This window comes from Rhinichthys klamathensis, unplaced genomic scaffold (genome assembly GCF_029890125.1).
Source record: "Rhinichthys klamathensis goyatoka isolate OS25496 unplaced genomic scaffold, OSU_Roscu_1.1 h1tg000375l_1, whole genome shotgun sequence".
Lineage (NCBI taxonomy): Eukaryota > Metazoa > Chordata > Actinopteri > Cypriniformes > Leuciscidae > Rhinichthys > Rhinichthys klamathensis.
Window position 1 is genome coordinate 439,460 of NW_026606882.1, and position 27,699 is coordinate 467,158.

Consider the following 27,699-nt stretch of genomic DNA (forward strand, 5'->3'; position numbering starts at 1 on the left):
CCTAAATTTAAATCAAATGCTACTTTCATTGTAATCAAACAAAAGCACATAATATGGGCTTGTAAAAACATTTCTACTGTTGTATAATATCAAGGAAATGCAATTACCCTGCCTCCTTGTTTTTCAAGGTTTTCAAAACCCACAAGCTAATTGAGAAAACACGGATCAGTATGCTCCAGGGTCTAACACAGATGATGTCGCAATTCTAAAAAAAACAAGGCCCAAAAAAACAAGTTAAACAGTAGTTTGATTGAATGGCTGTTCACAGAGGAGTGTGAAATGCCAGCTCTATGGTGAGGTGTGACTAGGGTGAAGGGGGCAGCTCTGGCCTTTGTGTAACTCCCAGGCTGAATGTGCGGCGGCTATTGTTTAGGCACGACCGCCTGGCCTCTCAGTCTCTCTCCTCCACAGCTTTGTCCAAAGCTGCATGACCACTTCCTTAACCCAGGTCAGGGCAAGGTCGTGACTTTGGTAACTTACCCCTAGACCGTCTGCACTGTCTGCTCATCCATGAATGCATAAATGGACCTTGAGGACCTACCGGGGAATAAAAGCATGGAAAAAGAAAAATTCTATTAAGCCATTTGAGCTCACATTTAAAATAAAAAATTATACCAGATTGAATGAAACCCATTACATCCACTAGGAGAAAGATCACAAGTAAAGTAGTCAAATTTATAGCATAGTAAATAAAGAATTACATGAACCACTTCACAGAGCGACCAGGAGTGTACATAACATACTCGGATTTACAATGTTGAATTAACCCCCCAGTTAACCCTAATGGGCTCTTCTATGTAACTGTGAAGACACAGGTCAGTCTGGTCTCTTTCTCTTGTTTCAAGGCCTTATTGGACTGTGAAGAATGAAACCCCTTCTCTGTTGATAAGAAGAGGAAAGGCTAAAGTGCTCAAAGGCATGGTATACACAGTTTTGGAACTTTGATGGAGGCAGAGTGAAGAAGGAGGGGAGGTATATCGGGTGATAAAGATCACCATGGGTCTTTGATCTTTAAGGAACAGATAAGATGTTACCAAGTGGCATGCTGGGTGGACAAGCAGGCCCACATGACAGGTACAAACAAGCAAACACAGCCCTGGAGGTGATGTCTTCAAGGAGAACCAGATAGCTACAGGAGGAATGGCAGATGGGCAATTAGCCATTTCACTTTGGAGTGAAGTGGAGTGAAAAGTTAACACAGCACACTTGCCTCACTGAGCAAAGTACTTTAGGCTCAAATTAGATACGTTATGCATGAGTAGAGGACATTATTTATGACTTAAAATCAGAGATCATGTTCCCATTTACCTAATGCGACTCATCTAAATTTTGTTTTAGTAAAATCAACTTTGCCAGACATCAGGGCAAAATAATCAACGAAAGAACATGCTCCACCAACACAGCAGACTGAATCAAAGACACCATGCATTTTAAATACATTTGCTCAATTTGAAGGCTGGAGATTGTTAAAGTGACACTCGAATGTCAAACTAAAGCATAGCGGGGGTGGGCTGCGTCTGCGTGCTCCCTAGGCACTGATTTAGGGCCTGCATGTGGATGCCAGACAGAGCCTGAAGTCTGGGGGTGCAAGCTACAGCCTGAAACAGATGCCTGGCTGTCTGGCTGAGGGAGGAGGGGAGTCTGTGTGAATAAACGGGAGAACTGCCTGTGGTGTTAATGTGCTTTCATTGGTCCTCCTAGCAACAGAGCTGTAATATTCACTGCACCTGCACCAGGTCCGTAAGTGAGATCCAGGATGTTACAGTGGATAATCGTGAGTGCACATCTGTACATGTAATTAATATGTATATTGGCTTGCACACATTATACAGTGACAGGAAAGAGAGTTCATACACAAAAATCACATCAGTGATAATGCAGTGTGTGTGTGAGTCTACTCACTGCATGCTCCTGATGTGTGTGCACTAACTTGGATTGGTTAAATGCAGAGGAAAATGTTCACGTCGTCACTGTCATTAAAAAATCTAGCAAAGACATTTCTCTATGATGACAAGGGACTCTTGCAATCAAAGTAAAACCATGCTCTGTATTATCAAAAAAAAAGAAAAGAAAAAGCTTAAAATAAAATATCTGTTATTGGACTGGCCTCTAGGACAAACGGTTTGGAAAATTGATGAATGGATGGAAGTATAATAAAATATATATTAAAATGTATTAAGTTTGATTCCTGTTCATGACCCAACGACAAAGACAATTAAAAGAATTAAGACGTAAGACCTTTCATTATCAGTTCCCTCCTACAGACATCAAAAGACACATACAGTGAGAGTGCAGCTGCCCTGGTGGTGTGACTTTCTTCTCTCACACTGCTGTTTGTGTTGAGGATGTTTACTGATCCCAGGAAAGACAAACAGGTTCACTCTTATTTGTGGGAGTTGTGCTCAAACAGAGGAACCAATAGGACTGATTCAGCAAAAGGGTCAGTCTGTTACTCATTGTTGCTATTGTTGTTGTTTTTATGTCCTTTCACGTTAGCTGTGTCTTCATTCACACAGACTTTCCCGTCAACTGCCAGGGTCACAACTGGAATGTTTTAGATTCCATGACCTTTTATAATACAGATACTACTAATGCTGAAAAATGCATTTCTGTTAAATTCACATTTGATGTATTGTACCAATATCAGATACAACTATGGTTGTAAATGCCAATTAGTTTATAGATAAAATAATGATTGCACATAGATTTCAATTGAAAATTTGTATTACCACTTACCAGCCCAGATGATCGGCTTTTACTCGCAGTCACCTATCCATTGTGAATGTAAACATCTGGGAACAGCTGCACAAATGTGGCACTGGCACAGCTGATCTCTGCAACGGCACAGGAAAACAATTTTATTTGGCTTGCTTATAATAAATCAATTTAACTTGGTTGTGTGATGTTTGTGCATGTGGATTGTTGGGTTTCATTCAACATTTAGTCACATTGTCAAATATAAACACATTTATATAAATAACTGCAAAAATAGCTTTTGTTTGTCATAATGCTATACTACCTGTAGGTGTGACCCTGATTCTTTTCCGTTTATAACGGATATGCTACTTAGTACAGTATTTTGAGGAATAACTGAAACAAAGAAACGTAGTTGAACAGTGATTGGTTTGATCAGCAATAGTCATTGTCTGTGCTGGACTTACAGGGGTATAAATCACAGAGGGAACAAGCCTCAGCAGAGAGGTTTTATGAGGGGAGACTTCCCTTGCATCCTGCAGGGGGTAGAGGCCGACACTGTCTGAGTGTCAAAGACCTTTTAACTGGCAGGATCACAAACAAAGAATTATTACTTTATTGGACATCATTTAGGCAGACTTTTTTCCACTCTTTTGGATTTCTAGTAGGAGAGAAGGATTAACATGCAGTTCGCTATTCACTTAAAATTATAGTTAGTATGAAAGGATTCATTTGAGATATACTCCTACTGGGTTGTGATGAAAACCGCTCAGAGAATATAGCAAAGGTCATTGCAATTAATTTGTTAATTATGCACCCATAAAACAATTATACACATGAATTGTTTGAATGAGGACACTTAACATTTGAAAAAGTGCATTATTCTAAAATTAATGATGCCCATACAAGTGTTTTCTGAGTGCTTCAGCTATTCTCACAGCCGCTAATGAATTGCTGACACAAAACATTAACACTATTGTCAAAACATTTTGAGAATGCACAATATCCGTAGCTGCAGTAATGCAGAAGACAAATAAGATGGTCCTGCAGATGAGAAAGCCGCATAACTTAATCCATTGAGAATTTGAGTACATGGGAGACTCTTGATTTAGAAAAGGCTACTTTTAGGAAATGAAATTTAAAATAAAAATTAAAGTCATATTTTGCTATAGCTGTTTAGTAAACAAGTGAGTGCAATACAACTAGATGGAAAACATTCAGATAAGTATCAACTATATAATGAAAAGTTTTTAACTGAAATGGTGAACTGGTCTCAGGACTGGTGTTTGGCTAAGTGTCAAATCACGCTTTAATTGAGACTGTTTATAAGTTGTCATGTGTTTTAGAGTTTGTACATTTATAAAATGTATTGTAAAAAAATTGTGCATTGAATAGCTATTGTTTTGTATATTGTACATTGTTTGGTAAATTTGCACACAGGCACCTAGGCTACTAAAACAAATATTCGGCCAAAACAATGGTTTGATTATTTTTATGTTAAATTTTCCAGCGTTGTCCTGTTTCATGACTATCTTGGTGTTTCGTAAATATTTTAAAGTTTAAATATTGCTATAATATAATGTTTTAGCAGGTTCCCATTGTGACAACTTACTCCATATGGTGTGACAACATGCCCTGCATTGAGGCAAACTGAAATGTGCCTTTCTGTGCAGTAGGATATAAACACAATAAACAACGTTTAAGAATTATCCTAACGTCACATTTTTGACTGATTAAGTATTTTCCCAGCGTCACACACCTCTGCACCTGCACGCCACGCGCTGAGTCCAAAGGTGAATTTATCCCCTTCCTGTGAAAGAAGCGTCAGATCCGACTTGTTTGACTGAAACTCACGATGATTGCGTCGCCTACGGTTTAATAATATCTGGCTTGGTGTCCAGGTATCACAACATGCGAATGGAAATGATGAGATATTCATATTTCGGATTGTAGACGAAGTCACGACGGTTTTAATGTTTTATATTTTGACCGCGTCTTTGTTTTATTACTTCCGGAAAATCCGCACAGGTAAGACGAGTTTCGGTCTTGAGCGCGAAATATCCTACGCGTCTCTTTTCTTACATAATAGACTAATCTCACAATATTTGTTTAACTTCATCTGTAAGCTACTTTTGTTGCTTTATTACCATTGAATGTGAATCATTGAAGGTTAAAGAATAGGAAAGCGAACACTACACCGCATCTGACATACCTCGGACACGTTGTAGATGTTTTTAGGAGGTTGGGTACGTTGTTAAGATAAAGGTTACTATGCTGAGTTACGCAGATAAACATGTTTTATTTGAATTTTCTTTACCCAACACGTAGGCTTATTCAAGGGCACTCGGTTGTCCAGGTTACCATCCGAATCTCATATCAGCTGATTGATGAATGATTTATGGGTTCTTTCTCGTGTGTCATCTACCTGCAACGTGTAGGTCAGACCACGAAGACCAATTTCAGAGGGTTAGAAAAGTCAGATACTATTTTATTTCGTATGAAATGTTAAAGTAAAACATAATGTGTGCTTTAAAGCGTGCTGTTGTTAATACCAATAGCCTATCAGTTGACTCCATAAAACGGGTGAAGTTACCCCTCTCCAGAAGGTGGAGTCTGCTTTCATAACTTAAACAGACTTTTAAAGGTAAACAAATGATGCTTGTTGTTCTGTTTATCCTATTCTGCTGGTTGTTTGGTACTGGTTCATTTTTGTTTGTTTCTTAAAGAAGAGAAGGTTGATGTGTTCTACACATCTGGTCCAACATTTAATGGATCATTTGTACTGAAATCAAAATTCTGCCATCATTTACTCTTCCTAGTGTTACTTCAGTCATGTACAGTATGACTTTCTTTTTACATAGAGTAAAGAATAAGATGACCGCATGCAGATGGAATGAAAGTGAATGGTGACTGAAGCTGTCAGTCCCTAGTATTATGCCATCTTTCCTTATTCCTTTGTGTTTCCCAGGAAAAAAAGGATTTTTGTTATGGCATGATGAGAGTAAAATCAGTTTTCATTTTGAAATCAGTTTTCATTTTGAAAACAGTTTTCATTTTGACTGCCTCTTTAAAGGGATAGTTCTCCCAAAAATGAAAATTCTGCCAGTAATCACCCTCATGTTGTTCCAACCCCGTAAGACTTTCGTTCATCTTTGGAACACAAATTAAGATATTTTTGATTAAATCTGAGAGCTGTATCACTCCTCCATAGGCTTCTATGGGATTGAAACTTGCCGGCCCAGAAAAGTTATTAAAGACATTGTTAAAATAGTCCAAGTGGCTCAATCTTAAATTTATCAAGCGACGAGAATACTTTTTGTGCGCAAAACCCCCCCAAAAATAACGACTTTATTTAACTATTCATTTCCTTCTCTGTGGGGCTCGAGTGAGTTCACATAGTGTAACAGTGCAGCGCTTCTGTGTTGTATGTCCACATGTCGTACAGAATTTTCATTTTTGGATGAACTATCTCTTTAAGCCTTGAAATGTTGATTTAGTGCATGCATTAAAGGGTTAGTTCACCCAAAAATGAAAATTCTTCATTAATTACTCACCCTCACGTCGTTCCCCTCTAATACTCTCATTCATCTTCGGGACACATATTAAGATCTTTGATGAAATCTAAGAGCTTTCTGTCCCTCCACTACCACTTTGACAATTAAAAAAAGTTCATAAAGATGAGATCATAAAACAAATCCATATGAATTGAGCAGTTAAGTCCATATTTTCTGAAGAGACATGATCGTTTTAAATGATGAACAGATTTAATTTAGGCTTTTATTCACATTTAAACATTGATCAGCGAACATTAAAGGGGTCATATGATGTGATTTCTTGTTTTCCTTTTTCTGTAGAGTGTTATGTAGGCTAGCTGTTTGTGCATGTATAAGATCTGCAGAGTTACAAAGTGTCAAACGCAAAGAGATATTCTTTGTAAAAGTTAAGGTTCAGCCACGCTTTCCTAAAACGCTTCATTCAAACACGCCCAAATCTACGTCAGTATGTGGGGGCAGAGTTTCAGAACACTGCCAAAATGTATACGCAAAGAAAGAAGGCATAACTTTTATTCTCGCTGTATAAATGTTCCCGCCATGTCGCGGAGACGCTGTGTTATTCGTTGCGAAAGCCAAACTACTTTGTTTGGCCTTCCAAAAGAGGACACTATTAGAAAACAGTGGTTAAGCATTATTTACAACACTGTTCCAGAACAGTACAATCAAAATATTCTACTGTGTGCTGCGCATTTTTCAGAGGACTGTTTCCAGAACCTGGGAGAGTACAAGGCTGGCTGTGCACAGAGGCTGATTCTAAAAAGTGGGGCAATTCCATCTTTGCAAGAACATTCTGGCGCTTCTAACTCACAGACACAGCCTGTGTATGTTTTCATATTTTAATAATTTGCTACTGACTATTTAAACGTGAGTTTTGAGCAGTATAGAGTAGCGCTTCTATGTCGTTTCTATGATCAAAAATGCAGACATGGTTTTATGTTTACACAGTGTTCTCCCCCCGTAGCGCGGCGCATCGCGTAAAAATAGTATAAGTCATTGTAATCAGTAGGCTATGTGTTCCCAATGAAATAAAACCAATCTGATACATTCTAGTCCAGTCGCGCTGGCAAAGTTGATCGATCAGCTTAGTCATCTGCATTTTCCGGATCAGATTCGGGCTCGAATTGATATGGTAGTACCGACATTATCACCTATCATTATTACTTTGGGAGCTGATGTTCTAAATATGGTAAGGGCTAATGACATTTCCATCACACGTATTCGGGCTAATCACAATGCACTGGATCGCTGGCCAATCAGAGCACACCACGCTTTTCAGAATGATGAGCTTTGTAAAAATCGATGCGTTTCAGAAAGGCGGGGCATAGAGGAGCAACAATAATGTACAGTATGTGTAAAATAATGACTTTTTTAAACCTGAAACCGAAAACACATTGCATTAAACCAAATACACAAAATAATGTTATGTTTAGAACCATCATATGACCCCTTTAACAGAAGCTTAACTGAACCTGCTTGACACACGAGAACAAACCTCTTTGGTTCTCGCGGAAGCTCAAACGTTCTGCGTAACACACAAGAATGAACGTCATTGGTTCTCGCACATCAAACAAACATTCTTTATCTTCTGTTTACCACAACTGATGTGCGAGTTGTTGAATGTTTATATGTGAATAAAAGCCTAAATTCAATCTGTTCATCATATATCGCGATCGTGTCTCTTCAAAAAATGTGGACTAGACCATTCTATTCATATGGATTAGTTTTATGATCTTTTTATCAACTTTTTGAAGTGTCAAAGTGGTAATTGCATAGGTGTCAATGGAGGGACAGAAAGCTCTCAGATTTCATCAAAGATCTTCATTTGTGTTCCGAAGTTGAAAAAAGTCTTACAGGTTTGGAACGACATGAAGGTTGGTAATTAATGACAGAATTTTCACTTTGGTGTGAACTATCCATTTTAATGGTTAGAGTAGGCAATGTTTAATCAGCCTTCTTACTGGTTCCTATTGGCTTTAAGGACAATAAAAAAAACTCCAGGTGACTATATAGCAATGTATTCATACTTTCCAAATTAAGTCATTCTGTCTGAGCTGTGCCATTGCCCTTGTATTCATTCTGTGAGGTGTGTCTGAGGGAATGATTCATGGCCCCTGGTTGAGTTGGGTAGGTAAGAGCTTTTCAGACTGGGTGTTCATATTTTATTTGATTTACCATTTGTTCTGTAGGCGGTGGACAGGAATAGTCCATTTATTATGATATCATCACCAAGGTAATCTTAACATCTGGAAACACTATGGACTTTGAAACAGTCCATGTGCCTGTTCAGTAGACAAACAGGTAAGTGACAAACTGTGTACTCAGGGAGGTTTGTGAACCTAGGTTTGTTGAGTTTTGTAGTGGAGTTCAACCTTGAGAGGTTCACAAACTCTACATCATTACAGGACAGGAGAGATTGACTAGCTTCTTGTCTCTAGTGTGTAAGATAGTCCCATGAGGCTGGGGTGAGTCCATCTATCTTAACCAGGGTCACAGCTTCAGTGGACAAGTGTGGAAATAATTTAAACAAAACACATCACTGTCTATGCCACAAGGTTCAAGTTTTTATGATATAGAATGTTTATCAAGGCTGCTGTTAATTACTGGTGTTTACTAAGGCACTTTTAACTACCGGTATTTACTATGTTGAAAACCTTAACCCCAAGTTATACATTCTGGCATGAAAAAATGGGCAACGAAATCATAGATTTGCACTGATATGGCCCAAACCTTATCTTGTGATGAGAATATTGTTATATTCAATTCGCCTTTGGCTAAGCCACACCCTAGAATGTAGATTGACCAATCACAGCGCAGCCAAGAATGAGCTCCCACAGTGGTCCGACACTTTTTCACAGCGCTCCATTGACTTTAACACAGCAGGCGTCTCATATTTTTGGTCTTGACCGGCTATTACCGTCGTAGTTTTATGAAAAATATGGTTAAACGTTGTGCCTGGGGCATTTGTAACACAGATACGCGTTTCCCAGGGAGGTTGGAGGGGGGTGTCTGTTTTTTTCCCTTCCCAAACCGAAGTCAAATCCTGACAAGTGTCGTCTAGCACACGCTGCTAAAAATACAACGTTATACTCGCGTAGTCCGTTTGCTTTGTAATAGCGATTATAGAAGTGAATAGAGACCTACCCAGTTTTGCATGAACAGTGTTGCTCTTTGATATTGTTAGTCCCAGCCTCCGTCTCGATTAGAAGGATATGCGGTGGGTCATTTTTTGACTGTGACCGGTATGCTTTTGTTTTGCCTCTATTTGGATGCCTTGTTGTTCCTTGCGTTTCACCTGTATGTCGTGAATATAGCCTTCGAACGTATATTGCAGCCCCTTTCAGCCTACTTCTATCGGACACTTTATTTGCTGCTGTATAAAAGTTTGATCATTTCAGCAGGAAGAGCTGTCACAGCATAAGCCATGTTGATACCAGAGCCCAGTTGAAATTTGTTTGTCGGACGTAGCAACAGTAACTAAGGGGGGCGGGGCTTAGCCAAAGGCGAATTGCTACCATTCAGAATACCATATCAACAGCTTAGCCCACCCCTGGCATTTTACCGATTAATTTCACACTGGCAAGCATCAGTCAGTATTTTTTCACGGTGCATAGTATTATTAAACATGCAACAGCAGGGCTGCACCAATATTGAAAGTATGGCAGATACAGATAAACTGATAATAATAACAAATATAGCTGCAAGCAGCAATTATCGGGGGGCCAAACGCAAGAAGACGATAAGAGATGCCAACATGGCTGGGAGTGTCAGAGCAACTGCAGCAAGGAGCAATTAAAGACATTTTAAGAGGATTTTGGGCAAATGGCTGAAAAATCATATATACAGTAACTTATAAGATGATTTAATGGTTTATCACTTTCGACCAATAGGTGGCGCAGTTACGAAATCAATGTGATGTGGTCAGAGTGAAGTGACAATGACGCATACAATTTTGGTGTCAATATGTCAAGGCATTGCAGATATAAAGCTCGAATAGTCATTTTGGCATCATGCCTCAACTTTGCTGCTGCGGTACACGAAAACAGTTTTGTCTATCGACACAAAATCCATAACTTTTACTCGGCATGGTCTGGAGATGATACTATTCGATTTTGGGGAAAATCGGACGAACGATATAGGAGAAGAAAAAAAAAGTTGTTTTAAAAGAAAATAAAGATGGCGGACAGGAAGTTTTGCTGACTGGCAAAATTGGTATCTATGTTTTCGGCATAAACCAAGGAATCTATTAAGACCAGTGTCATTACAATAGGCAAATTTATTCGAAAGTTATTAGCATTTTTGGAAATTTAATTATAACTTTTGACCAAAAGGTGGTGCTGTCTCGAAATTTGAGTGGTGCTGATGGCACATAGGCCTACTGAGTTTTCTTAATGTTTACAGCAATGCATTCGTTAAGTATAGCATTTTACATCACAATACTGTATTGAAGTCAATGGCAATTTCATGTTTTGTTCTATTATAGTGCCAACAAGTGGCACAATCCCACTATTTTTGTTTTATGTGTCCTCAGAGTGAGCCTATACGTGCGTGTCAAATTTGGTGAAAATATCTCATTTTGTTTAAGAGTTATAGACATTTATGTGCATAAACACATAAATGACCCACACCTGACTTTGTTTGAATTTTCTTGCCACTTACCATTAATATTTTGACATTTGGGCATTAGCGTTTAGCCAATGACCTATGTTTCCAAACTTCTGACGGTGGTTTCGTCTCGATCGGTCTAACGGTTTCGAAAGATATTGCCAAATGTTTTTTAAGCGCTAAATCACAACTCTACACAAACCATAAGTAAAAACCTAGCATGTGTGTTATTGTTGGACTCTGAAAGGATTCAGGAACCTAAGGAGATGACTCCCGTGAAAATAAGTCAACCACACCCAGAGTTATAAGCATTTGAAAATTTCGAAAAAAAACTTCTCAGGCTCCTTCAAGGCATCGTACTGATGACACATACCGAGTTTCGTAACGGTACGATCATGCGTTCATAAAATACCGCATTTTGGTACAAAATAAAAAATGGCCGACGCCTAAAATGGTCGATATGGAAAATTTGGATATCAGTCGACTCTGCATGACGCCCTGAATCTAACAAGACTTTTATGATTTTTGGATAAATCGTTGATAAGCAAATATAGCCATTTTTCTTATCTCCAGAGCAGTAGGTGGCGCTGCGTCGAAACGCAGCCTGTAGTGTGAGTACTGCCAGCCCTCAAAGTTTCAAGTCTCTACGCCTTACAGTTCAGTCTGCCTGATCAGTTTTAAATGGAGAATGCTGCATCATGGGAAAATTAACAATAACAATAGGGTTTCAGTGCTACGTGCTTGAACCCCTAATGATTAGATGGAGATTGATGACATACAGCAGCATGCAGTAAAGAACATTCTTCTGTTTGATATTTGATAAAGCTAGACCTATAACGACAAGCCATTTCCAAGCAATTGCCTAATGACATATCCGGGAGATAAGTCAGTAAATTAGAGTAAAATCACAGGCTTTGCTTATCCCGAGCAAATGAGCCACACGAAATTCAGATGTGGGTGGGTCATTTCTAAATCACACGAGGTCCCCAGATAATACTAATCCAGTGCGAATAGGGCTTTTTAGTCGACCAAAATTTTTATTATTCAGTTAGTCGCAAAAAAAAACCTTGGCGAAGTCACACAGTCTGTGAGGGAAAGATCATTAATGATGGGTCCTGTGGTAATTACAGTATATTTGGCAGGAAATCCAAATGTTTGCCTTTTATCCATCAAATATGGCTTATCATTTGAATCGTGCAAGTAGCAACTTTACATGGCTACTCGCTCTAAAGTTGACAGATAAATGTGCGCTATTATTAGGTGCATATCCAAGTATTTGTGTGGAAGTTGAAGTATACTGTGAATACTGCATGACATGGAGGTGCTGGTGTGATGACAAAATTAAAATGTCTACTTTTATTTGTGTAAACTCACAATAACAACAAAACGTTGTGTTTTTGTAAAATAAAGAAAACAAACAGAAGGCACTTTCTGTCATCTCGGTCTTTGTAAACTTGAGCGTGTAAAAAAAAAGAAGAAAAAAAAAGTGTCCTCACAGACATGAGAAATAGTAATCTATAGAAAGCTTGAAATGTAAAACGATTGTCAACCAATTTAAGTGGAAAACAAATATTCTCAGATTATGTAATCCGTATTAAACGTGCATATAGGCGTGTCCACGCACGACTTAATCTCTGCAGCCGAAAACACAGAAAACATTATCAATAATTTTAAAAATGTAGACGGTCTCTTTGCTTTTTTTTTCACAACACATTCATAATCATTACTTTTGCACTGTATGAATTATGTATAATATATATATATAGGGCCTATATGACTTTCATAGTATTTTTTTTTTCTTACTATGGAAGTCAATGGGTGCCATCATATGTCTGGTTACCAACATTCTTTAAAATATCTTCTTTTGTGAACAGAAGAAAGAAACACAAACAATGAAACAAAATTTTTAATTTTGGGGTGAACTATCCCTTTAAATATCCAATATTGACTGATATATATATCTAATATCTGTTAAGTATTTTATCTAGCTTTAAAGTAATACATACATTTTACTTGAATTGCCACTTAGTATTTAAATGTAGTGGTAAGGATTATAATTTTTAGGGTGTGAATAACTGTTTTTGTGTGGATTATAATGCTCACAGGGATTTGTCTATTCAGTTATTAGTAAAATAGAAAGAAGGGCAGTGAGAGAGAAATATGTCCTGCTTGACCTCGGACAACACACACATGCACGCATATAACACACTGTGCCAGAGGTTGAGCTTGGTTCTTAGAATGCTCTGCCTGCACGAGTACCACATCAGCATTCTACACTCCCCCTCATCCTCCATCTCTCTCACACACACACACACACACACACACAAATGCACGCTCTCAACCCCTCCTCCTGGGTCGACACAGCCGGATTCTGAACGTTTCTCTCCAGTCTGTTGAGCTCCCCTTTAACTGCATGTCCTTGCATACACACACTCACACGCACAGACACACTCTGTCCCTAGTTGAGATGACGGGCTCTGGTTTCAGTCGGTGCAGGCGGCAAGCGCAGCTGTTGGGCTTGAGATTCTTTTTTTCATGCAGTGGCTGCGGGGAGTGTAACTGCACTGCCATCTGAGGTGGGTTGGAATAATGATTGAGATTTACTACCTCACATTAATGGCGGACAGTGTGTTTGTTTTGCTCATCCTTTGAAGTGCCGGTTGTTAATTGTGTCATTGCATTGTGCTATTAATTGTTTTTATAGAATAGGAATTTTTGGTGTTGTATAATTATCATATATTTATGGTATTCTAAAGGAGATGCTTTTTATAGTATTATTATAAGGGTCTGACACTGCCACACAAGAGTGTCCATGATAAAAGATTTAATTTAAAACACATGCACCAACTTCTTTGTATTCATGTTGGTTTCGAAAAGGTTAAATACCATTTAAAAAAAATTTTAACTTTAAAAATGTCATGTGGTGTAAACAAGTAAAAGAAAGTTGTTGTTTTTTAAACGAATATTCATATTCATTCATAAATTTGTTTAAGGATTCAGGGAGTCGCACCACATAAATGTGTTGTATTTAAGGTTACAAAACAAACATTCATTGTAGATGGATTTAGCAGAGATTATGTGGCTCACAGAGGGAAGTCGTCCACTCCAGATCGGGCATGCAGAAGTCATTACTGAAAAGCTTGTCATTTTTACACTATTCATTTTCAGTTCTTACTCCTTTTTAGAGTAGCTTCTTTGTTCCACCTAGTAGGTGAGTTTTGACTGTTGCCCTCCTGTCATTTCACAGTGCTTAACCGGTTTAATGACTTAAATAGTGTTAGTTAGCCAAACTCCGATTGCTATTGAGGAGGAAACTCGTAGAAAGGATACAGCTGCAGCCCTCTCCCCATATTGTTGCTGTTAAGTGGATTCATGTCATTTCCTGTCCAGCCGGCATGAGCCAAAAAAAGAATGCCAGACATGAGCTTCAGTTTTTCTTTGTTCTCTTTTCCAACAGAAACTTGGGTGTAGATGAAGCAGCTAGCAGTTTGTTCTCTTACTGGATTGGAAATATTTGATTGCTTCTCATCTGATGTAGAGTTTGCAAGCTGAGGCAAAAAAGAGGCAGAAGCTCTCCAGCCCTGTGGACGTCCAGATTAACTTCTTCAGGCCATGATGGAGCCCAAGGCGGCTCCACTGGCGGGTGGCATAACGTGGGTGCGGGTGTGTAAGGAATGTGGACAGTGTCATGAAGGTCATGACAGTCACCTGTTTGAATATCAAGATGAAGTGGATGACGAGCTGGTGTGCCACATCTGCCTGCAGCCTCTGTTGCAGCCCATGGACACGCCATGCGGACACACATACTGCTTCCAGTGCCTCAGCAACTTCCTGCACGACCAAGACTTCTGTCCAGTCGACCGCCAGAGGCTTCAGCTACAGCAGTGCCGTGCCTCCAGCCTGCTGGTGCGTAACCTGCTGGACAAACTGGCTGTGCTGTGCCCGTTCCGCAGCGAGTGCCAGCTGAGCATGCAACGCTGTGAGCTGCAGCCCCATCTCCACAACAGGTTAGTGCGTGCCACAACTTTTTGAAATGGAATGAAATGTTTACATATCACTAAGGCACCAAGGCATACTCGAAGAGATGAAGACAGAGATAATGCGGATATCATTCTGTAGAAATGAAATTAAATCAATTATGAAGAGTCAGTGGATATATATGCACACTGTAGCGATTAAGGGAGCTGCTCAAAAATTTGTGGAATTCCACTTATCCAGGTTTCATGTGAACAGAGATTTGAGAGAGCTGAACAGGATTAAATAGACGTAAGTGGACCGTATGAATGACTAGAAGGCTGAACTCCCGAAAGAACTGGGTGACTCTTTTACATAATGGAGTTAATTAGGAATCACATGAGTGATTACTATAGAATGTCTGCAGATATCTCATCCTGTTCACCATCTGCCAGGAACACATGGGAGTTGATATATTTAATTTGTGCCCGTTCAGTTACAGGAATTAAGTAGTATTAAGAGTTCATCCCCTCGCACAACTTTCCCTTGTACTAACTTATAGTTCCTTTCCACAGTCCTATAAGATTGAATGTAAAAAAAAAAAAAAATTATATATATATATATATATAGAATTTACTTAAATGTTGTTCCACCTAATGCAAAGCCATAGTTGATGATATGGTATCCAAAAAAGAAAAAAAACTCACTGGGAATAAAATCCATGACTTTGGCATTAATGGAACACTAGTATGACCCTGTGCCTCAGCGTTCATCTCCCCTACATGGGTTTTCTTTTACCGTTTTATCATATTTCTCTTCTGTGATATAGCATGGACTAAAGGTTGTTTGGCTGATAATTCACGTGGGTAGGAACGGCCCAATGTAAACAGAGAGAGAGAGAGAGCAGCTGTTGGATGGGAAGGGAGGTGTTGACATGGTGAAACCCAGACTAGACCTGATTCTGCTCATTTTTTGACCAATACCATCCCTGCAATGCAGCAGAAAAGCCTGTTCATCTCTTCATCTGCATAGCTCCTCTTGTTTCTGTACTGAGAATTCCCACTCCCTAAGTATGTTCATCTAAACTAATAGATAAACGCTATGTAGCTTTGCAGTGAAACAATTAAGCATTGATTTGTTTTTTTCGCTTCTGTTTTCTGCTGACTCCTGAATATGGCAGATCCACAGCAGTAGTCAGCATTGGTGCATGTTTATGATATTTTTAGTTACTGTGGTTGCCATCTGGTAAGGAATGTCTTGTAGGTTCATTAACGGCAGGTCACTGAGTAATGATGCTGAAGTTCTCTCTCTTTCACTGTGCTCCACTTCCCTCTTTTTCAGATGTCCTGCCTTCAAACGACTCAGGGAGGAGGCGGAAAAAAAAAAGAGACCTTCCTGGAATGAGTTTAAAGGAAGCAAATCAGATGGAGATTTAGCTGACGCCAAATCTACCCCAACAATTGCACGCACAGCTCAACTCAGTGGACCCTCAGAACCTGGACTGGTCAACCCAGCCTTTGAGGAGGGTGAAGATGGTATAGCATCACTTTCTGTTTTTCTTGTACCCTGTCCATCAAGTATTATTACAAAACCCTGTAAATAGCGTTAGCTGATCCATGTGTAATTCCAAGTGTTTGGAATAATTTACATAATTTTTTTGGGAATATTGGCACCAAACCGGTTACCGAACGATATTGCAGATTTGTTTTTATTTTATTAATTTGTGTTTGTCAATATTGGTTATTTAATTGTTTATGCTCATTTCCCTTTACCTAGATTAGCTGTCTTCTAATGCTCTCTTAAATTTAATCTTTATTAACACTTATTTATTAACACTGTTAAATTTAATCTTTAGGAAACGTCACAATAAATATCCACTTTTAATTTTATATAGCACCTTAAAGCATTTGATAGAAATGTGATGTCAGCTATCCATTTATCCGTTATCACATGGAAATAAATATTGGCTTATCTGCAACGGCTAGAAATGTAATATTGCTTGCTGTAGCTCTACATAAATAATATTTGTATAATATCTCTGTTTTCTCTGTTCTGTACACCATCTGGTAAGGATTAGATGTAAAAAAAAAGAATAAAGCTCATTCTTGGTGGGGGTTTTTTTTACGGTAGTTTTTTGATTTGTGGTAGCTCAGAAGGAAAGGTGAGAAGAGTGTAGCACTGACGGTGAAAAGCAGAGGAAATTGATTTGCAGCTGTGTTTGCTTTTGGGTAAACCAAAACAGAGGGTATCTTTCATGTGGGCCTTTATCTTGAGTAGATGGCTGAGGAGTGTCAGGATGTTATTAATATTCCAGTGAAATACTTTATGGCATTAAAACCAACAATTGTCACTGTCTGAGAACATGTATACTCATGGAGATTCACTCCAACTTTTATCTGCCTAAAGCTCTAAAACACCTGGAGGGAGTCTGGACCTGTCTTCTGAATTAATGGAAATTCTGTTAGTCATAAAGTTACCTAGCAACTATCTCATCATCTCATGGGAATATTACATCATTAATTTGTGTGCTTCCTTAGATAAATGACTCATTCCAAAGCAGTCATAAACAAACTGCATGAGTGACTGCTATATGTTGCAATACTTAGTAGTTGTAAGCATCTGTTCACTAAATCGGGTTCTTGATGGTCTGTTGGTTTCCCAGACACCCCCCTGAGGTCCAGTCTTGTGGCAGAGGCAACTGTGGTGGAGCTGTTACGAGAGGATACAGAAGAGGATTTGGGATTGCGTATAGTGGGAGGGAAGGACACACCCTTGGGCAACATCGTCATTCAGGAGATTGTGCGTGATTCACTGGCTGCTCGAGATGGCAAGCTGGCTCCTGGAGATCATATTCTAGAGGTGAGGCATATCTCAGCTCGCCACACCATTTAGGTTATCAATATCTATGGAATTAAACCCATTAGATGTTGTCCTCAGGTCGTTCCATCCAGTTCTCATGTTGTCAGTGTACATACCCCAGTGTCATTCTGTTTACATTGCAGTCACATCCCTGGATAAAGGTCACCAGACCCTGCTTTCTTTCCCAAATGTCTGGAAAGCGGGATCTTTTTTTTTTTTTTACTGGCTGGCACATGATTGACTATGTTAAAATGTAACCGTTCGCAATTCGCAAATTCTGTCATAGGAAGTGTATCAAAATAGTTAGTATGAGCACACGGATTCTCTCCGACATTTAGTGAAACACCATTTCATGTCATTTTGACATAGCGACGTGACCCGCATTAAACAAAAAAGAATTTTATAGAAAACTATTGAATGCAGTCTTCATCTCATGTAATTTTACACCATTCAGATGACTTTACAAAAACGCAATGCATTTGTTTTTGTAAGACTTTTTAATTTAAAACCAAACTACTGAAGCCACCTTTAAAAAGCTAAGTTACACAGTATTGCTTCTCAATTACAATTCAGTTCAGCAAATTTACATTCTTGTTCCCACAATCCTACGCTCTCCTTGGATTTCTTCCCCTGGTAGTCCGGGAATGCAATGCCTTAGTAAAGGAAACCAGCATGACGCATTCAAATTCAACCTTGAGTTTGAATGAATGCCTCCAGCTCATCTTGTCTTCTCTGAGATCATATATATATGGAAATTTAAATTAGGCCAACTGACAGCCCTAGGATGATCTGTATCTCAAGCGGAGCTCCTTTGACTTTTTTTTTTTAGGGAGCTATGGCTTGTAAAGAGATCTGTGGATGACTTGCATATCTTATTTCTTGAAATGGAATCTCTCTTTTCCCCTTCTGGTTCAACACGGCATTGATTATCGCAAAGGGCTGTTCCAAGCCTTAGGCAGGAAGGCTTTTTTTGTCATAAGCAGAAGCGTAAAAAAACAGCATTATTTTAGGATCTATTAATATGAAGCTCTTTAAAGATATAGATAGATATAAGTTTTATTTGCCATTTTTACCGGTACAGCTATACAGGTACATAGGAATTTTTGTAGCAGAGCTCGTTGAGTCAGCATAAAATTATCATAGAAAACCAGCTAGCAAGCTACACACAACACACTACACACAATAAATAGACTTTAAGAAATACAATCAAGACCTTAAAAAATACATTCAGCGAAGGGCAACTTAAACCCATGTCAAGCAACCCCCCACACTAACAATTGTTATTTTAAAATTACGATTAAAGATTGCTCCACGTTAAAAAAAAATATTGCACTGTCCCAAGATACTACGTGATATAAATATTTATATAGCACATAATAAAGCGAATAAAATGTACTTGTTGGATCTTAAAGGGGTCATTAAGAAATACAATTTTCATTCATCTTTTGACATTTGGTCATTGTACATATCCTGGAAGTTTCAAAACTCAAAACTTCCTTGTTAGTCCAAAAACTATTGAAACTAAAAGATTAGTTCACCTCAAAATGAAAATTTCCTGATAATTTACTTACCCCAATGCCATCCAAGATGTTCATGTCTTTCTTTTTTCAGTGGAAAAGAAATTAAGTTTTTGGAGGATAATATTTCAGGATTTTTTCCTCCACACAATGGACTTCAACGGTAACCAAATTGTTGAAGTCCAAATCAATGCAGTTTCAAAGGCTTTGAAGAGCTTCAAAGGGCTCTGTACGATCCCAGCTGAGGAATAGGGTCTTATCTAGCGAAACGATAGGTGATTTTCCCCCCCAAAAATAAAAATGTATATACTTTTTAGCCACAATTGTTCGTCTTGTGCTGGTCTGCGACGCGCCAAGCATTACGCAATCACGTTGGAAAGGTCACGCTGGATGTAGGCAGAAGTACCGCCCCATTGTTTTAAACATCCAGGATACTCGCACGAAAGGAACATTTTAAACAATAAACTGACCCAAAGACATAAATATGTCATTCAACATACAATAAAATTTTAATGATCCTCCGTCTCCACACTTGTCAACAATGGGGCGGTACTTCCGCCTACGTCGAGTGTGACCTTTCCAACGTGATTACGTAATGCCTGGCGCGTCGCAGACCAGCACAAGACGAACAATTGTGGTTTAAAAGTATATACATTTTAATTTTTTTTTAGAAAATCACCTATCGTTTCGCTAGATAAGACCCTATTCCTCAGCTGGGATCGTACAGAGCCCTTTGAAGCTCTTCAAAGCCTTTGAAACTGCAATGATTTGGACTTCAACAATTTGGTTACCGTTGAAGTCCATTGTGTGGAGAGAAATCCTGAAATGTTTTCCTCCAAAAACTTATTTTTCTGTTCCACTGAAGAAAGAAAGACATGAACATCTTGGATGGCATTGGGGTGAGTAAATTATCAGGAAATTTTCATTTTGATGTGAACTAATCCTTAAGCTGCCAAAACAAGTCAAGTCAAATATATTTATATAGCGCTTTTCACAATACAGATTGTATCAAAGCTGCTTCACAGTATCAGTTTTATCACTTCACAACTCGTTTTAGATTTTGTCACGTTATGACGGAATAGTATGACGACAGACTGCACTCCAGATCGCGTCATTAATAAACGTAGGTTTGTTTGGTTCTTTTTACTGCGGATTCGTTTGAAGGCTTTTTAGAGAACCTGAAAATAAAAGATTAGGCATTGACTACTGTATTGGATTCGACAGCAATGTCACAACACACTAGTGTGAGTAAGAATATTTTTTGCCATGTGTCACTATTGCTTTGTCTGTTACAGATTGTTTGATATGTACTGAGTATTTGTATAAATACTCAATACATATCAAATGATCTGTAACAGACAAAGATCTGTAGCGGCAGTCAAACTGTGAATAGTTGTGATTTGATGTTCTTTCCTTTGCTTCTGCATTTAATGCTGGGGGTTCCCGGTGTTGTGCCAAATTATGTGACCCTAGTAGGTGCTGTATTAAATTAATCCTAATCCCAATCCTAACCCTTCCATCACTACTATTGTTTACGGTCACATAATTCGGTATAACACCGGATATGGAAGAAAACACGTAGCGAGCACTGCTTTTGTTATTGTTTTGATCAAAGCCATTTGCTGTAATCCTGAATAAAATCTTCAGTGAGCGACATCTTGTTTTGTCATCAGTAAGACAGTACAACACGTGTTCATTTTATTTAATGACAGTGCGACAAAAGATGGTACAATCAGTAAATCATAGATCTGTTTACACAAAACGCTGTAAGTTATCCTGTCAACTATAACTGTGGTAACTCCAAGTACAAATACAAGTAAATAAAGGCAAATAAAGTTTATGTAATATGCATAATGTTTCACATTGTTGGAAAATGTTTCAACTATATGACAAGATATTTTTCAACATCGGAAGTTTTCAAAATAATTCCACACGTGCAATGGCGGGGACGTTGCAAAATATTTTAATATTCAAAACTATTACCCAATCATAGCAGAGGGTGTTCCAAGTCTTGAATCTGGCACACCTATCAAAACAGAGTGTTTAAAAGTGAGGGTCAAGCACGTGAGAGAAAATAGCTTAAAATAGTGTATTTAGAGTCGTCAGGAAATGAGAAATCATCCTATCTAATTTCTAAATATATGTAATTAATGTTATTGTAAACAATAATCTATACATATGTTTCTTTTCTCTCTTTTTTTTGAGCTTGTAATCTTTTTAATGAAAATGCAGTAACTGGATCTTCTGGTGAAATGACAGACCCTGTCTCTAGTCTAGTGGCATACTCCAGACTTCTCAGACAATCATAAATAATCAGACTGCATAAATCCCACCCCTTTCGTACAATTGACGTCAAGCTCGCATTTACATCACAATGTGGAAGAAATGATCTGCCGTTACTTCTGTTACACTCAAACTAACAGTGTGATCTTTGCAGGCAAATGATGTCAGTTTGGCATCCATTCCCCACAGTCGTGCCATTGCTGTGCTTCGGCAGTCATGTTCCCGCCTCAGGCTAACTGTCATGCAGGAGAAGGGCTTCAAGCCCCGGCCCGAACATCTTGCTCAGCCCTCAGCTTCTCCCCCATCGCACTCTCCCAATCCCAACCAGAACCACGGCACTGTCATCCAGGTCACCCTGGTAAAGCGTGAGCGCTCTGAGCCGTTAGGAATCAAACTCATCCGTAAGTCTGAGGAGCCAGGAGTCTTCATCCTGGACCTGCTGCCTGGAGGACTGGCTGCCAAAGATGGAAAACTGAGGAACAATGACAAAGTGCTAGGCATCAACGGACAGGACCTGAGACATGGCACCCCGGAGAGTGCAGCTCAGATCATACAGGTACAGAGAGTGACAGAATCACTTTAGAAAGAAAAAGTGGATTTCTCAATCTAATGCTACTAATAATGAGGTTACTTTTAAACACTAGGTTTAAATATAGGATTTCAGGTTTTATAGTAAATGTAAGGGATTGTTGTGCTCTCTGTGTATGTGGCAGGCAAGTGAAATGCGCGTGAACTTCGTAGTAATGAGACTTCCTGATCTCTCCGAGGAGGGTGGTGAGGGGCAGAGCCGAGGGGCCAGGAGAGTCCCCGAACCGCAGTACTTCAAACGACGCTCCGAATACATGAAGGTAAAAAGTGCAAATGATCACAAGTTAAAAGGCACTACTAGTCTAAGCTGTGGCCTAGCGTTAAGCTTATTTAGGTGATGCAAGTTTGAGTTTTACTCGCTCCCAATCCCATTCCCCTTTTCACTTCCTATTATTTTCTGTCCTGCCTCCACTCTATTTTTTTGTATTATATTTTTATTAGATTTGTTAGTAATATTTTTAAATGTTTTTGAAAGAAGTCTCTCATGCTCACCAAGACTACATTTTATTTGATCAGAAATACAGTAAATAAGAACAATACTATTGTGAAATATTATTACAATTCAAAATAACTTTTCTTTTTGGATATATTTTCAAATGTAATTTATTCCTGTGATGGCAAAGCTGATTTTTCAGCATCATTACTCCAGTCTTCAGTGTCACATGATCCTTCAGAAATCATTCTAATTGGCTGATTTTGTGCTCAAGAAACATTTCTTATTATTATAGATGTTGAAAACAGTTGTGCTGCTTATTTTGTGGAAACCGTACTACATTTTCTTTTTCAGGATTCTTTGAATAGAAAGTTCAAAAGAACAGCCTTTATTTGAAATATAATTTTTTGTATCAATGTAAAAACCTTTACTGTCTATTTTGTTTAATTTAATGAATACATTCTGAATACATTTTTTGAATCTTTCAACAACAACAAAATCTTACTGAACCCAAACTGTTGAACGGTAATGTGTATATATATATATATATATATATATATATATATTTTTTTTTTTTATATATATATATATATATTTATATATACACACATAATAAAATTCTACACTTAAATAATTTTGTCCAGTGTTGCATCTAAAAAATTAAAGCAAACCATACAAGAGAGATTGAAATCTGACATAGATTCAGCATGTCAGAGAGACAGAACAAACCTGTCTCATACATTTTACAGTGAATGTCACAATTGAATACAATGCAATGCATGGAGATATCATAATTCATGATATGTATTGCAATGTTTCGCATACTATGGGGTACTTTATTATACTTTGATGTTATTATACGATACCCAGAATTATAAAGAGCATTAAAAAATAATTGTATTTGTAGATCTAGTTTCACATACTTATTTTCAAAATGGTTACATGCAGAATGTGTTGAATGCTTGTGCTACTATTGTCAAAGTCTGCGTGTGTGTGTGTGTGCGAGGTGACTTTTCGCCCAGAGACTAGTCACACCCTGCTTTTGTGACACTTCCTCACCAGCTGAAGGCAGAGGCAGCAAACACAGGCTGGGTAGTGGGAGATGAAAGCAGATGCCCTCTCTCTCTCTCTCTCTCTCTCTCTCTCTAGGACTCGTCCCTGATCAAAAGGCCCAGGGTGCTGCTCTCTAAACTGCTGCAACCACTGTGTTTGTTTGTAGCTGGGGATCAAAGCTGGTGACAGTTAGCTTTCACCTGTGGAGTTGAAGCTTGAGCTCATGCTGGGAGGAAGAGCCTCCCTGCTGGGTAGGAAGAGGCTACCCCTCCCCCTATGGAGGTCTGGGGACTCCAGTGAGAAGATGGCTGAAGGAGAGCGTTTTGCCACAATCTATGAGTTACGATGGCAACGCGTCACATTAACACATCTCTCTGCTTCGCAGCAGGATCTTGGATGTTTGTTTTTACAAATGTTTTCACCACAGGACTCAGTCACATGTCTTAAACTTTCACTTTTCACCCAACCCCCAAGTACAGAAATGTATGGAATACTCAGTTGCTATTATACACAGTTATAATCAAGCTACTGCGAACTTCATCTGCTTGTCAAAGTATACACAACACAATATTTGATAAAATATTTGAAGGATTAAAACATTAATTCTGTCCTTTAGAGCATGCTCACAATGCAAGGCCAATCATAGTCCGATTACTGTATATACACTTCTGTTCAAAAGTTTGGGGTATATAATTATTCTTTTTAATTATTTTTTTATTTTAAGAAATTAGTACTTTTATTCCACAAAAATCATTAAATTGATCAAAAGTGACAGTAAAACATTTACATTATTACAAAAAAATATTTAAAATGAAAGTTCAATAATATAAATAAATGTATCACTGTTTCCTCAAAACTATTAAACTGCACAACTGTTTTCATTAACAATAATAATTATAAGAAATGTTTCTTGTGTAGCAAATCAGCATATTTGAATAATTTCTGAAGGGTCATGTGACACTGAAGACTGGAGTAATGATAATGAAAATTCAGCTTTGCCATTACAGGAATAAATTACATTTTAAAATATACTAAAATAGTTATTTTGACTGAAAGTTATTTCTAAAATTGTAACAATATTTAACAACATTCATACAGTTTTACTGTATTTCTGAATAAACTTTTAAATTGCATGTACTGTACATTTATATTTATTTATTAATTTATTCAGCTACAGGGAAGAATTGTACAAAGCCACACTAACACATTTGTTTTTACTATTTTTGTATTGTGCGAGTGTCTGTCTTAATGTGCATTATGTGGGTTCAGGAGCCTCCAGGTGGCTTCTCCAGTCAAGAGAAGACTGTGAATCTAAAGAAGGAGCCTCGACTCTCTCTAGGCATCACCATCGCAGGTGGCAGAGACTGCCGCAGCCGTTTGCCCGTCTACATCACTAGTGTGCAGCCGGTGGGATGCCTGCACAGAGACGGCACCGTCAAAACAGGTCATTCACTTCATGCCTCCTTATAAATGCTTATTTCTCTGAGTCTTGCACAATGCTTGTGTTAACTGTGTGTTTCCATGGTTACTCATGCTCAGGTGATGTACTGCTGAGTATAAATGGCATTGACCTGACCCAACTGACCTACAATGAGGCGGTGACCGTCCTAAAAGCTCAGACGGCTCAGAACACAGTAACACTGCGAGTCATCCAAACCTTCACTGACGAGGAGGAGCAAGATGGAGAATCCAGCACTAGAGAAGACATGGAAACACTGGAGGGACACAAAGAGGACGACATTAACTGGGTTCCTCTCTGGACGCGCTGGCTGGGTCTTCCCAGGTGGGTGGGCTATGGATGTGGGTCGGTATCATTAAATGCTCCGATACCAAAAACTGTACAGTGTTAGTGTTTGCGACAACAGAACAAACAGAGATTAAAGACATCTATGAAGTAAATGTATCCAATTAATAGAATATTGAGCTTAAAGTCAATATTTACGCCTGTATAGTTGCTGTATACGAGCTCATAAGTGAAGCACACTAAGTCTCTTCATAGGTGTTGGGCATGAAAAAGCATGAAAGTAACTGAAGGAAACATCTATTTGCTATAATAATTAAGCCAACTAGTATGATTCATATGGACTCATTCGGGAAAAAGTGGTATCTGTGCATCCCTAGGGTGGGCCTTAATTTATTTATTTTTGCTCATTACATATGCTGATTAAGTGCAATATTCAATTTGATTTCCTCTTTTGTCATTTTTATCTTAGTTAATGGCTGTATGGGCTTAAACATGGGGGAAAATTCATAATTTGACCATTTCTTTTAATCCAAGCTACATCCACTGGTGTCGTGACATTATGCTAATGAAGACCAACAGTGAGAGCTGGGGCTTCAGTATCGTGGGAGGATATGAGGAGAGTCATGGCCAGCAGCCCTTCTTCATTAAGACCATAGTGCCTGGAACTCCAGCTCACTTTGATGGACGGCTCAAGTGAGTCTCCCATCCTCTTTTTAACAACATTTGTACAGTTTTATTTTTTTGTTTTTGAAAGAAATTAATACTTATTATTTAGCAAGGATGTATTGTTGTTTTCTATTCACCAAGCAATCCTAAATAAATGTATCATGGTTTTCACAAAAAATATGAAGCAGCTCAACTGATTTCAACAATAATAATAATAAAATTGTTACTTGAGCACCAAATCACTATATTAGAATGATTTATGAAGGATCATGTGACTGGAGTAATGAAAAATGGATCCTTGCCATCACAGGAATAAATTACATGTGGAAATATAATAAAAAAAGTAAAAAAAAATTATTGTAATAATATTTGACAATATTACTGTTTTTACTTTATTGTTGATTAAATAAATGCATCCTGGGTGAGCATAAGAGTCTTCTTAAAAAAAAAAAAATACAGACCCAAACTTTTAAAAGGTAGTGTAGATTCAATTAATTTTTGGAGATTTTTTTTTTTTAAAGTAATTTAATTGTTGTTTATTGACAAGTTATTATGAAAGACATTCTTGTGTGCAAAATAAAATGCTTTGTTTACTGAGACTCTTTCATGCTCTCCTTCAGGTGTGGTGATGAGATTGTGGCTGTGAATGGACTCACTACAGTTGGCATGAATAACTCCTCATTGATCCCAATGCTGAAACTGCAGAAGAACAAAGTCACATTGACCGTGGTCTCCTGGCCTGGCAGCCTGGTTTAAAGACTAGCCGGAACTCTATTGCTGTTACTGGGTCTACCACAAGATACATGCACAAGTCTAATATTGGAGAAGGGATGTTTTGACTCCTCTCTTAAGAACAGGGTGGCATATTGGGGAAGTGTGTTAACAATCATTGACCTAGATTTAAAAACAAGCTGAAAGGTTGATATTTAATCCACTGTAGGCATTTAGTGTTTCACAAAGATTTCTGTTGAGCTGTGATGGTGAAAGAAGTGTGAACCGCACTTAAGGATACTGGACAAGCTTGACTTACTGTTTAAAAATAAGTTTTAATTGGGATATTTATCATGCCCTTTGCTTGGGTATATTTTAGTATGGAACTTCAAGACTTCTAGTTTCCATATATAACCAGTAATAATCTTTAAGATGGTTTATGATTGACATCAAGTGGTCAGTAGTAAGGTAATAAATATGAGTAATTATTTTGACTACCTGGAGTTGGACCATATCACAGTCTTATGTTGATGGCCGCTCTAACGGCACTTTTTACTGTGTTGTTATAAGTTGTGAGAATAGTTACACTTGTGTAAAACTATGTAGTTGCTGTTGGGGTGATTAGTATGGACTGTTTTTTAAAACCACAGCTTGGCTCGTTTGACATTTTTTTTTAAAGAATGTATCTCTTAGGTGCCTTGGATATAAATGTGTACAAACACACTTATCTACACCTGCCTTAATTGCCTGTATACCAAAAATGCCATTCGTTATCTTTGGCCTTTCATCATCTGAAGAATGTTTATTTGAATGCTTTGTTTTTTTTTCATCTGATATCTGTACATTTAACCCTTTTACTTTTTAATGCATTTTAGTGAATTTCAATTATGTTCTTTGGACTAGCAAAGCAATGTGAAAGGGTTATAAAAATGACAGAATAAAATATTTTGTTTTATTTTATTACGTCATTGTTCTAAGCAGTGGCTGTTTTCAATCTTCTTACTGATCCATAATAGCCCTAATAGATTCCAACTGTATTCT

General features: G+C 38.2%; 1 protein-coding gene across 2 annotated transcripts; it reads left to right on the plus strand.

Moving 5' to 3' along the window:
• The first annotated feature begins 4,507 nt into the window (after window positions 1-4,507).
• lnx2b (ligand of numb-protein X 2b) lies at window positions 4,508-27,621 on the plus strand. Of its 2 annotated transcripts, none has more exons than XM_056233658.1 (10): window positions 4,508-4,722; window positions 14,308-14,857; window positions 16,146-16,339; window positions 17,467-17,663; window positions 21,618-22,019; window positions 22,177-22,311; window positions 24,807-24,981; window positions 25,077-25,320; window positions 25,816-25,974; window positions 26,568-27,621. In XM_056233658.1, the coding sequence occupies exons 2-10, from the start codon at window positions 14,463-14,465 to the stop codon at window positions 26,701-26,703; spliced, it is 2,037 nt and encodes a 678-aa protein (XP_056089633.1). In that variant the 5' UTR covers window positions 4,508-4,722; window positions 14,308-14,462; the 3' UTR covers window positions 26,704-27,621. The 2 variants fall into 2 exon arrangements, with proteins under 2 accessions (XP_056089633.1, XP_056089635.1); XM_056233660.1 differs by lacking the exon at window positions 4,508-4,722 and adding an exon at window positions 13,125-13,426.
• The last annotated feature ends 78 nt before the right edge of the window (window positions 27,622-27,699 follow it).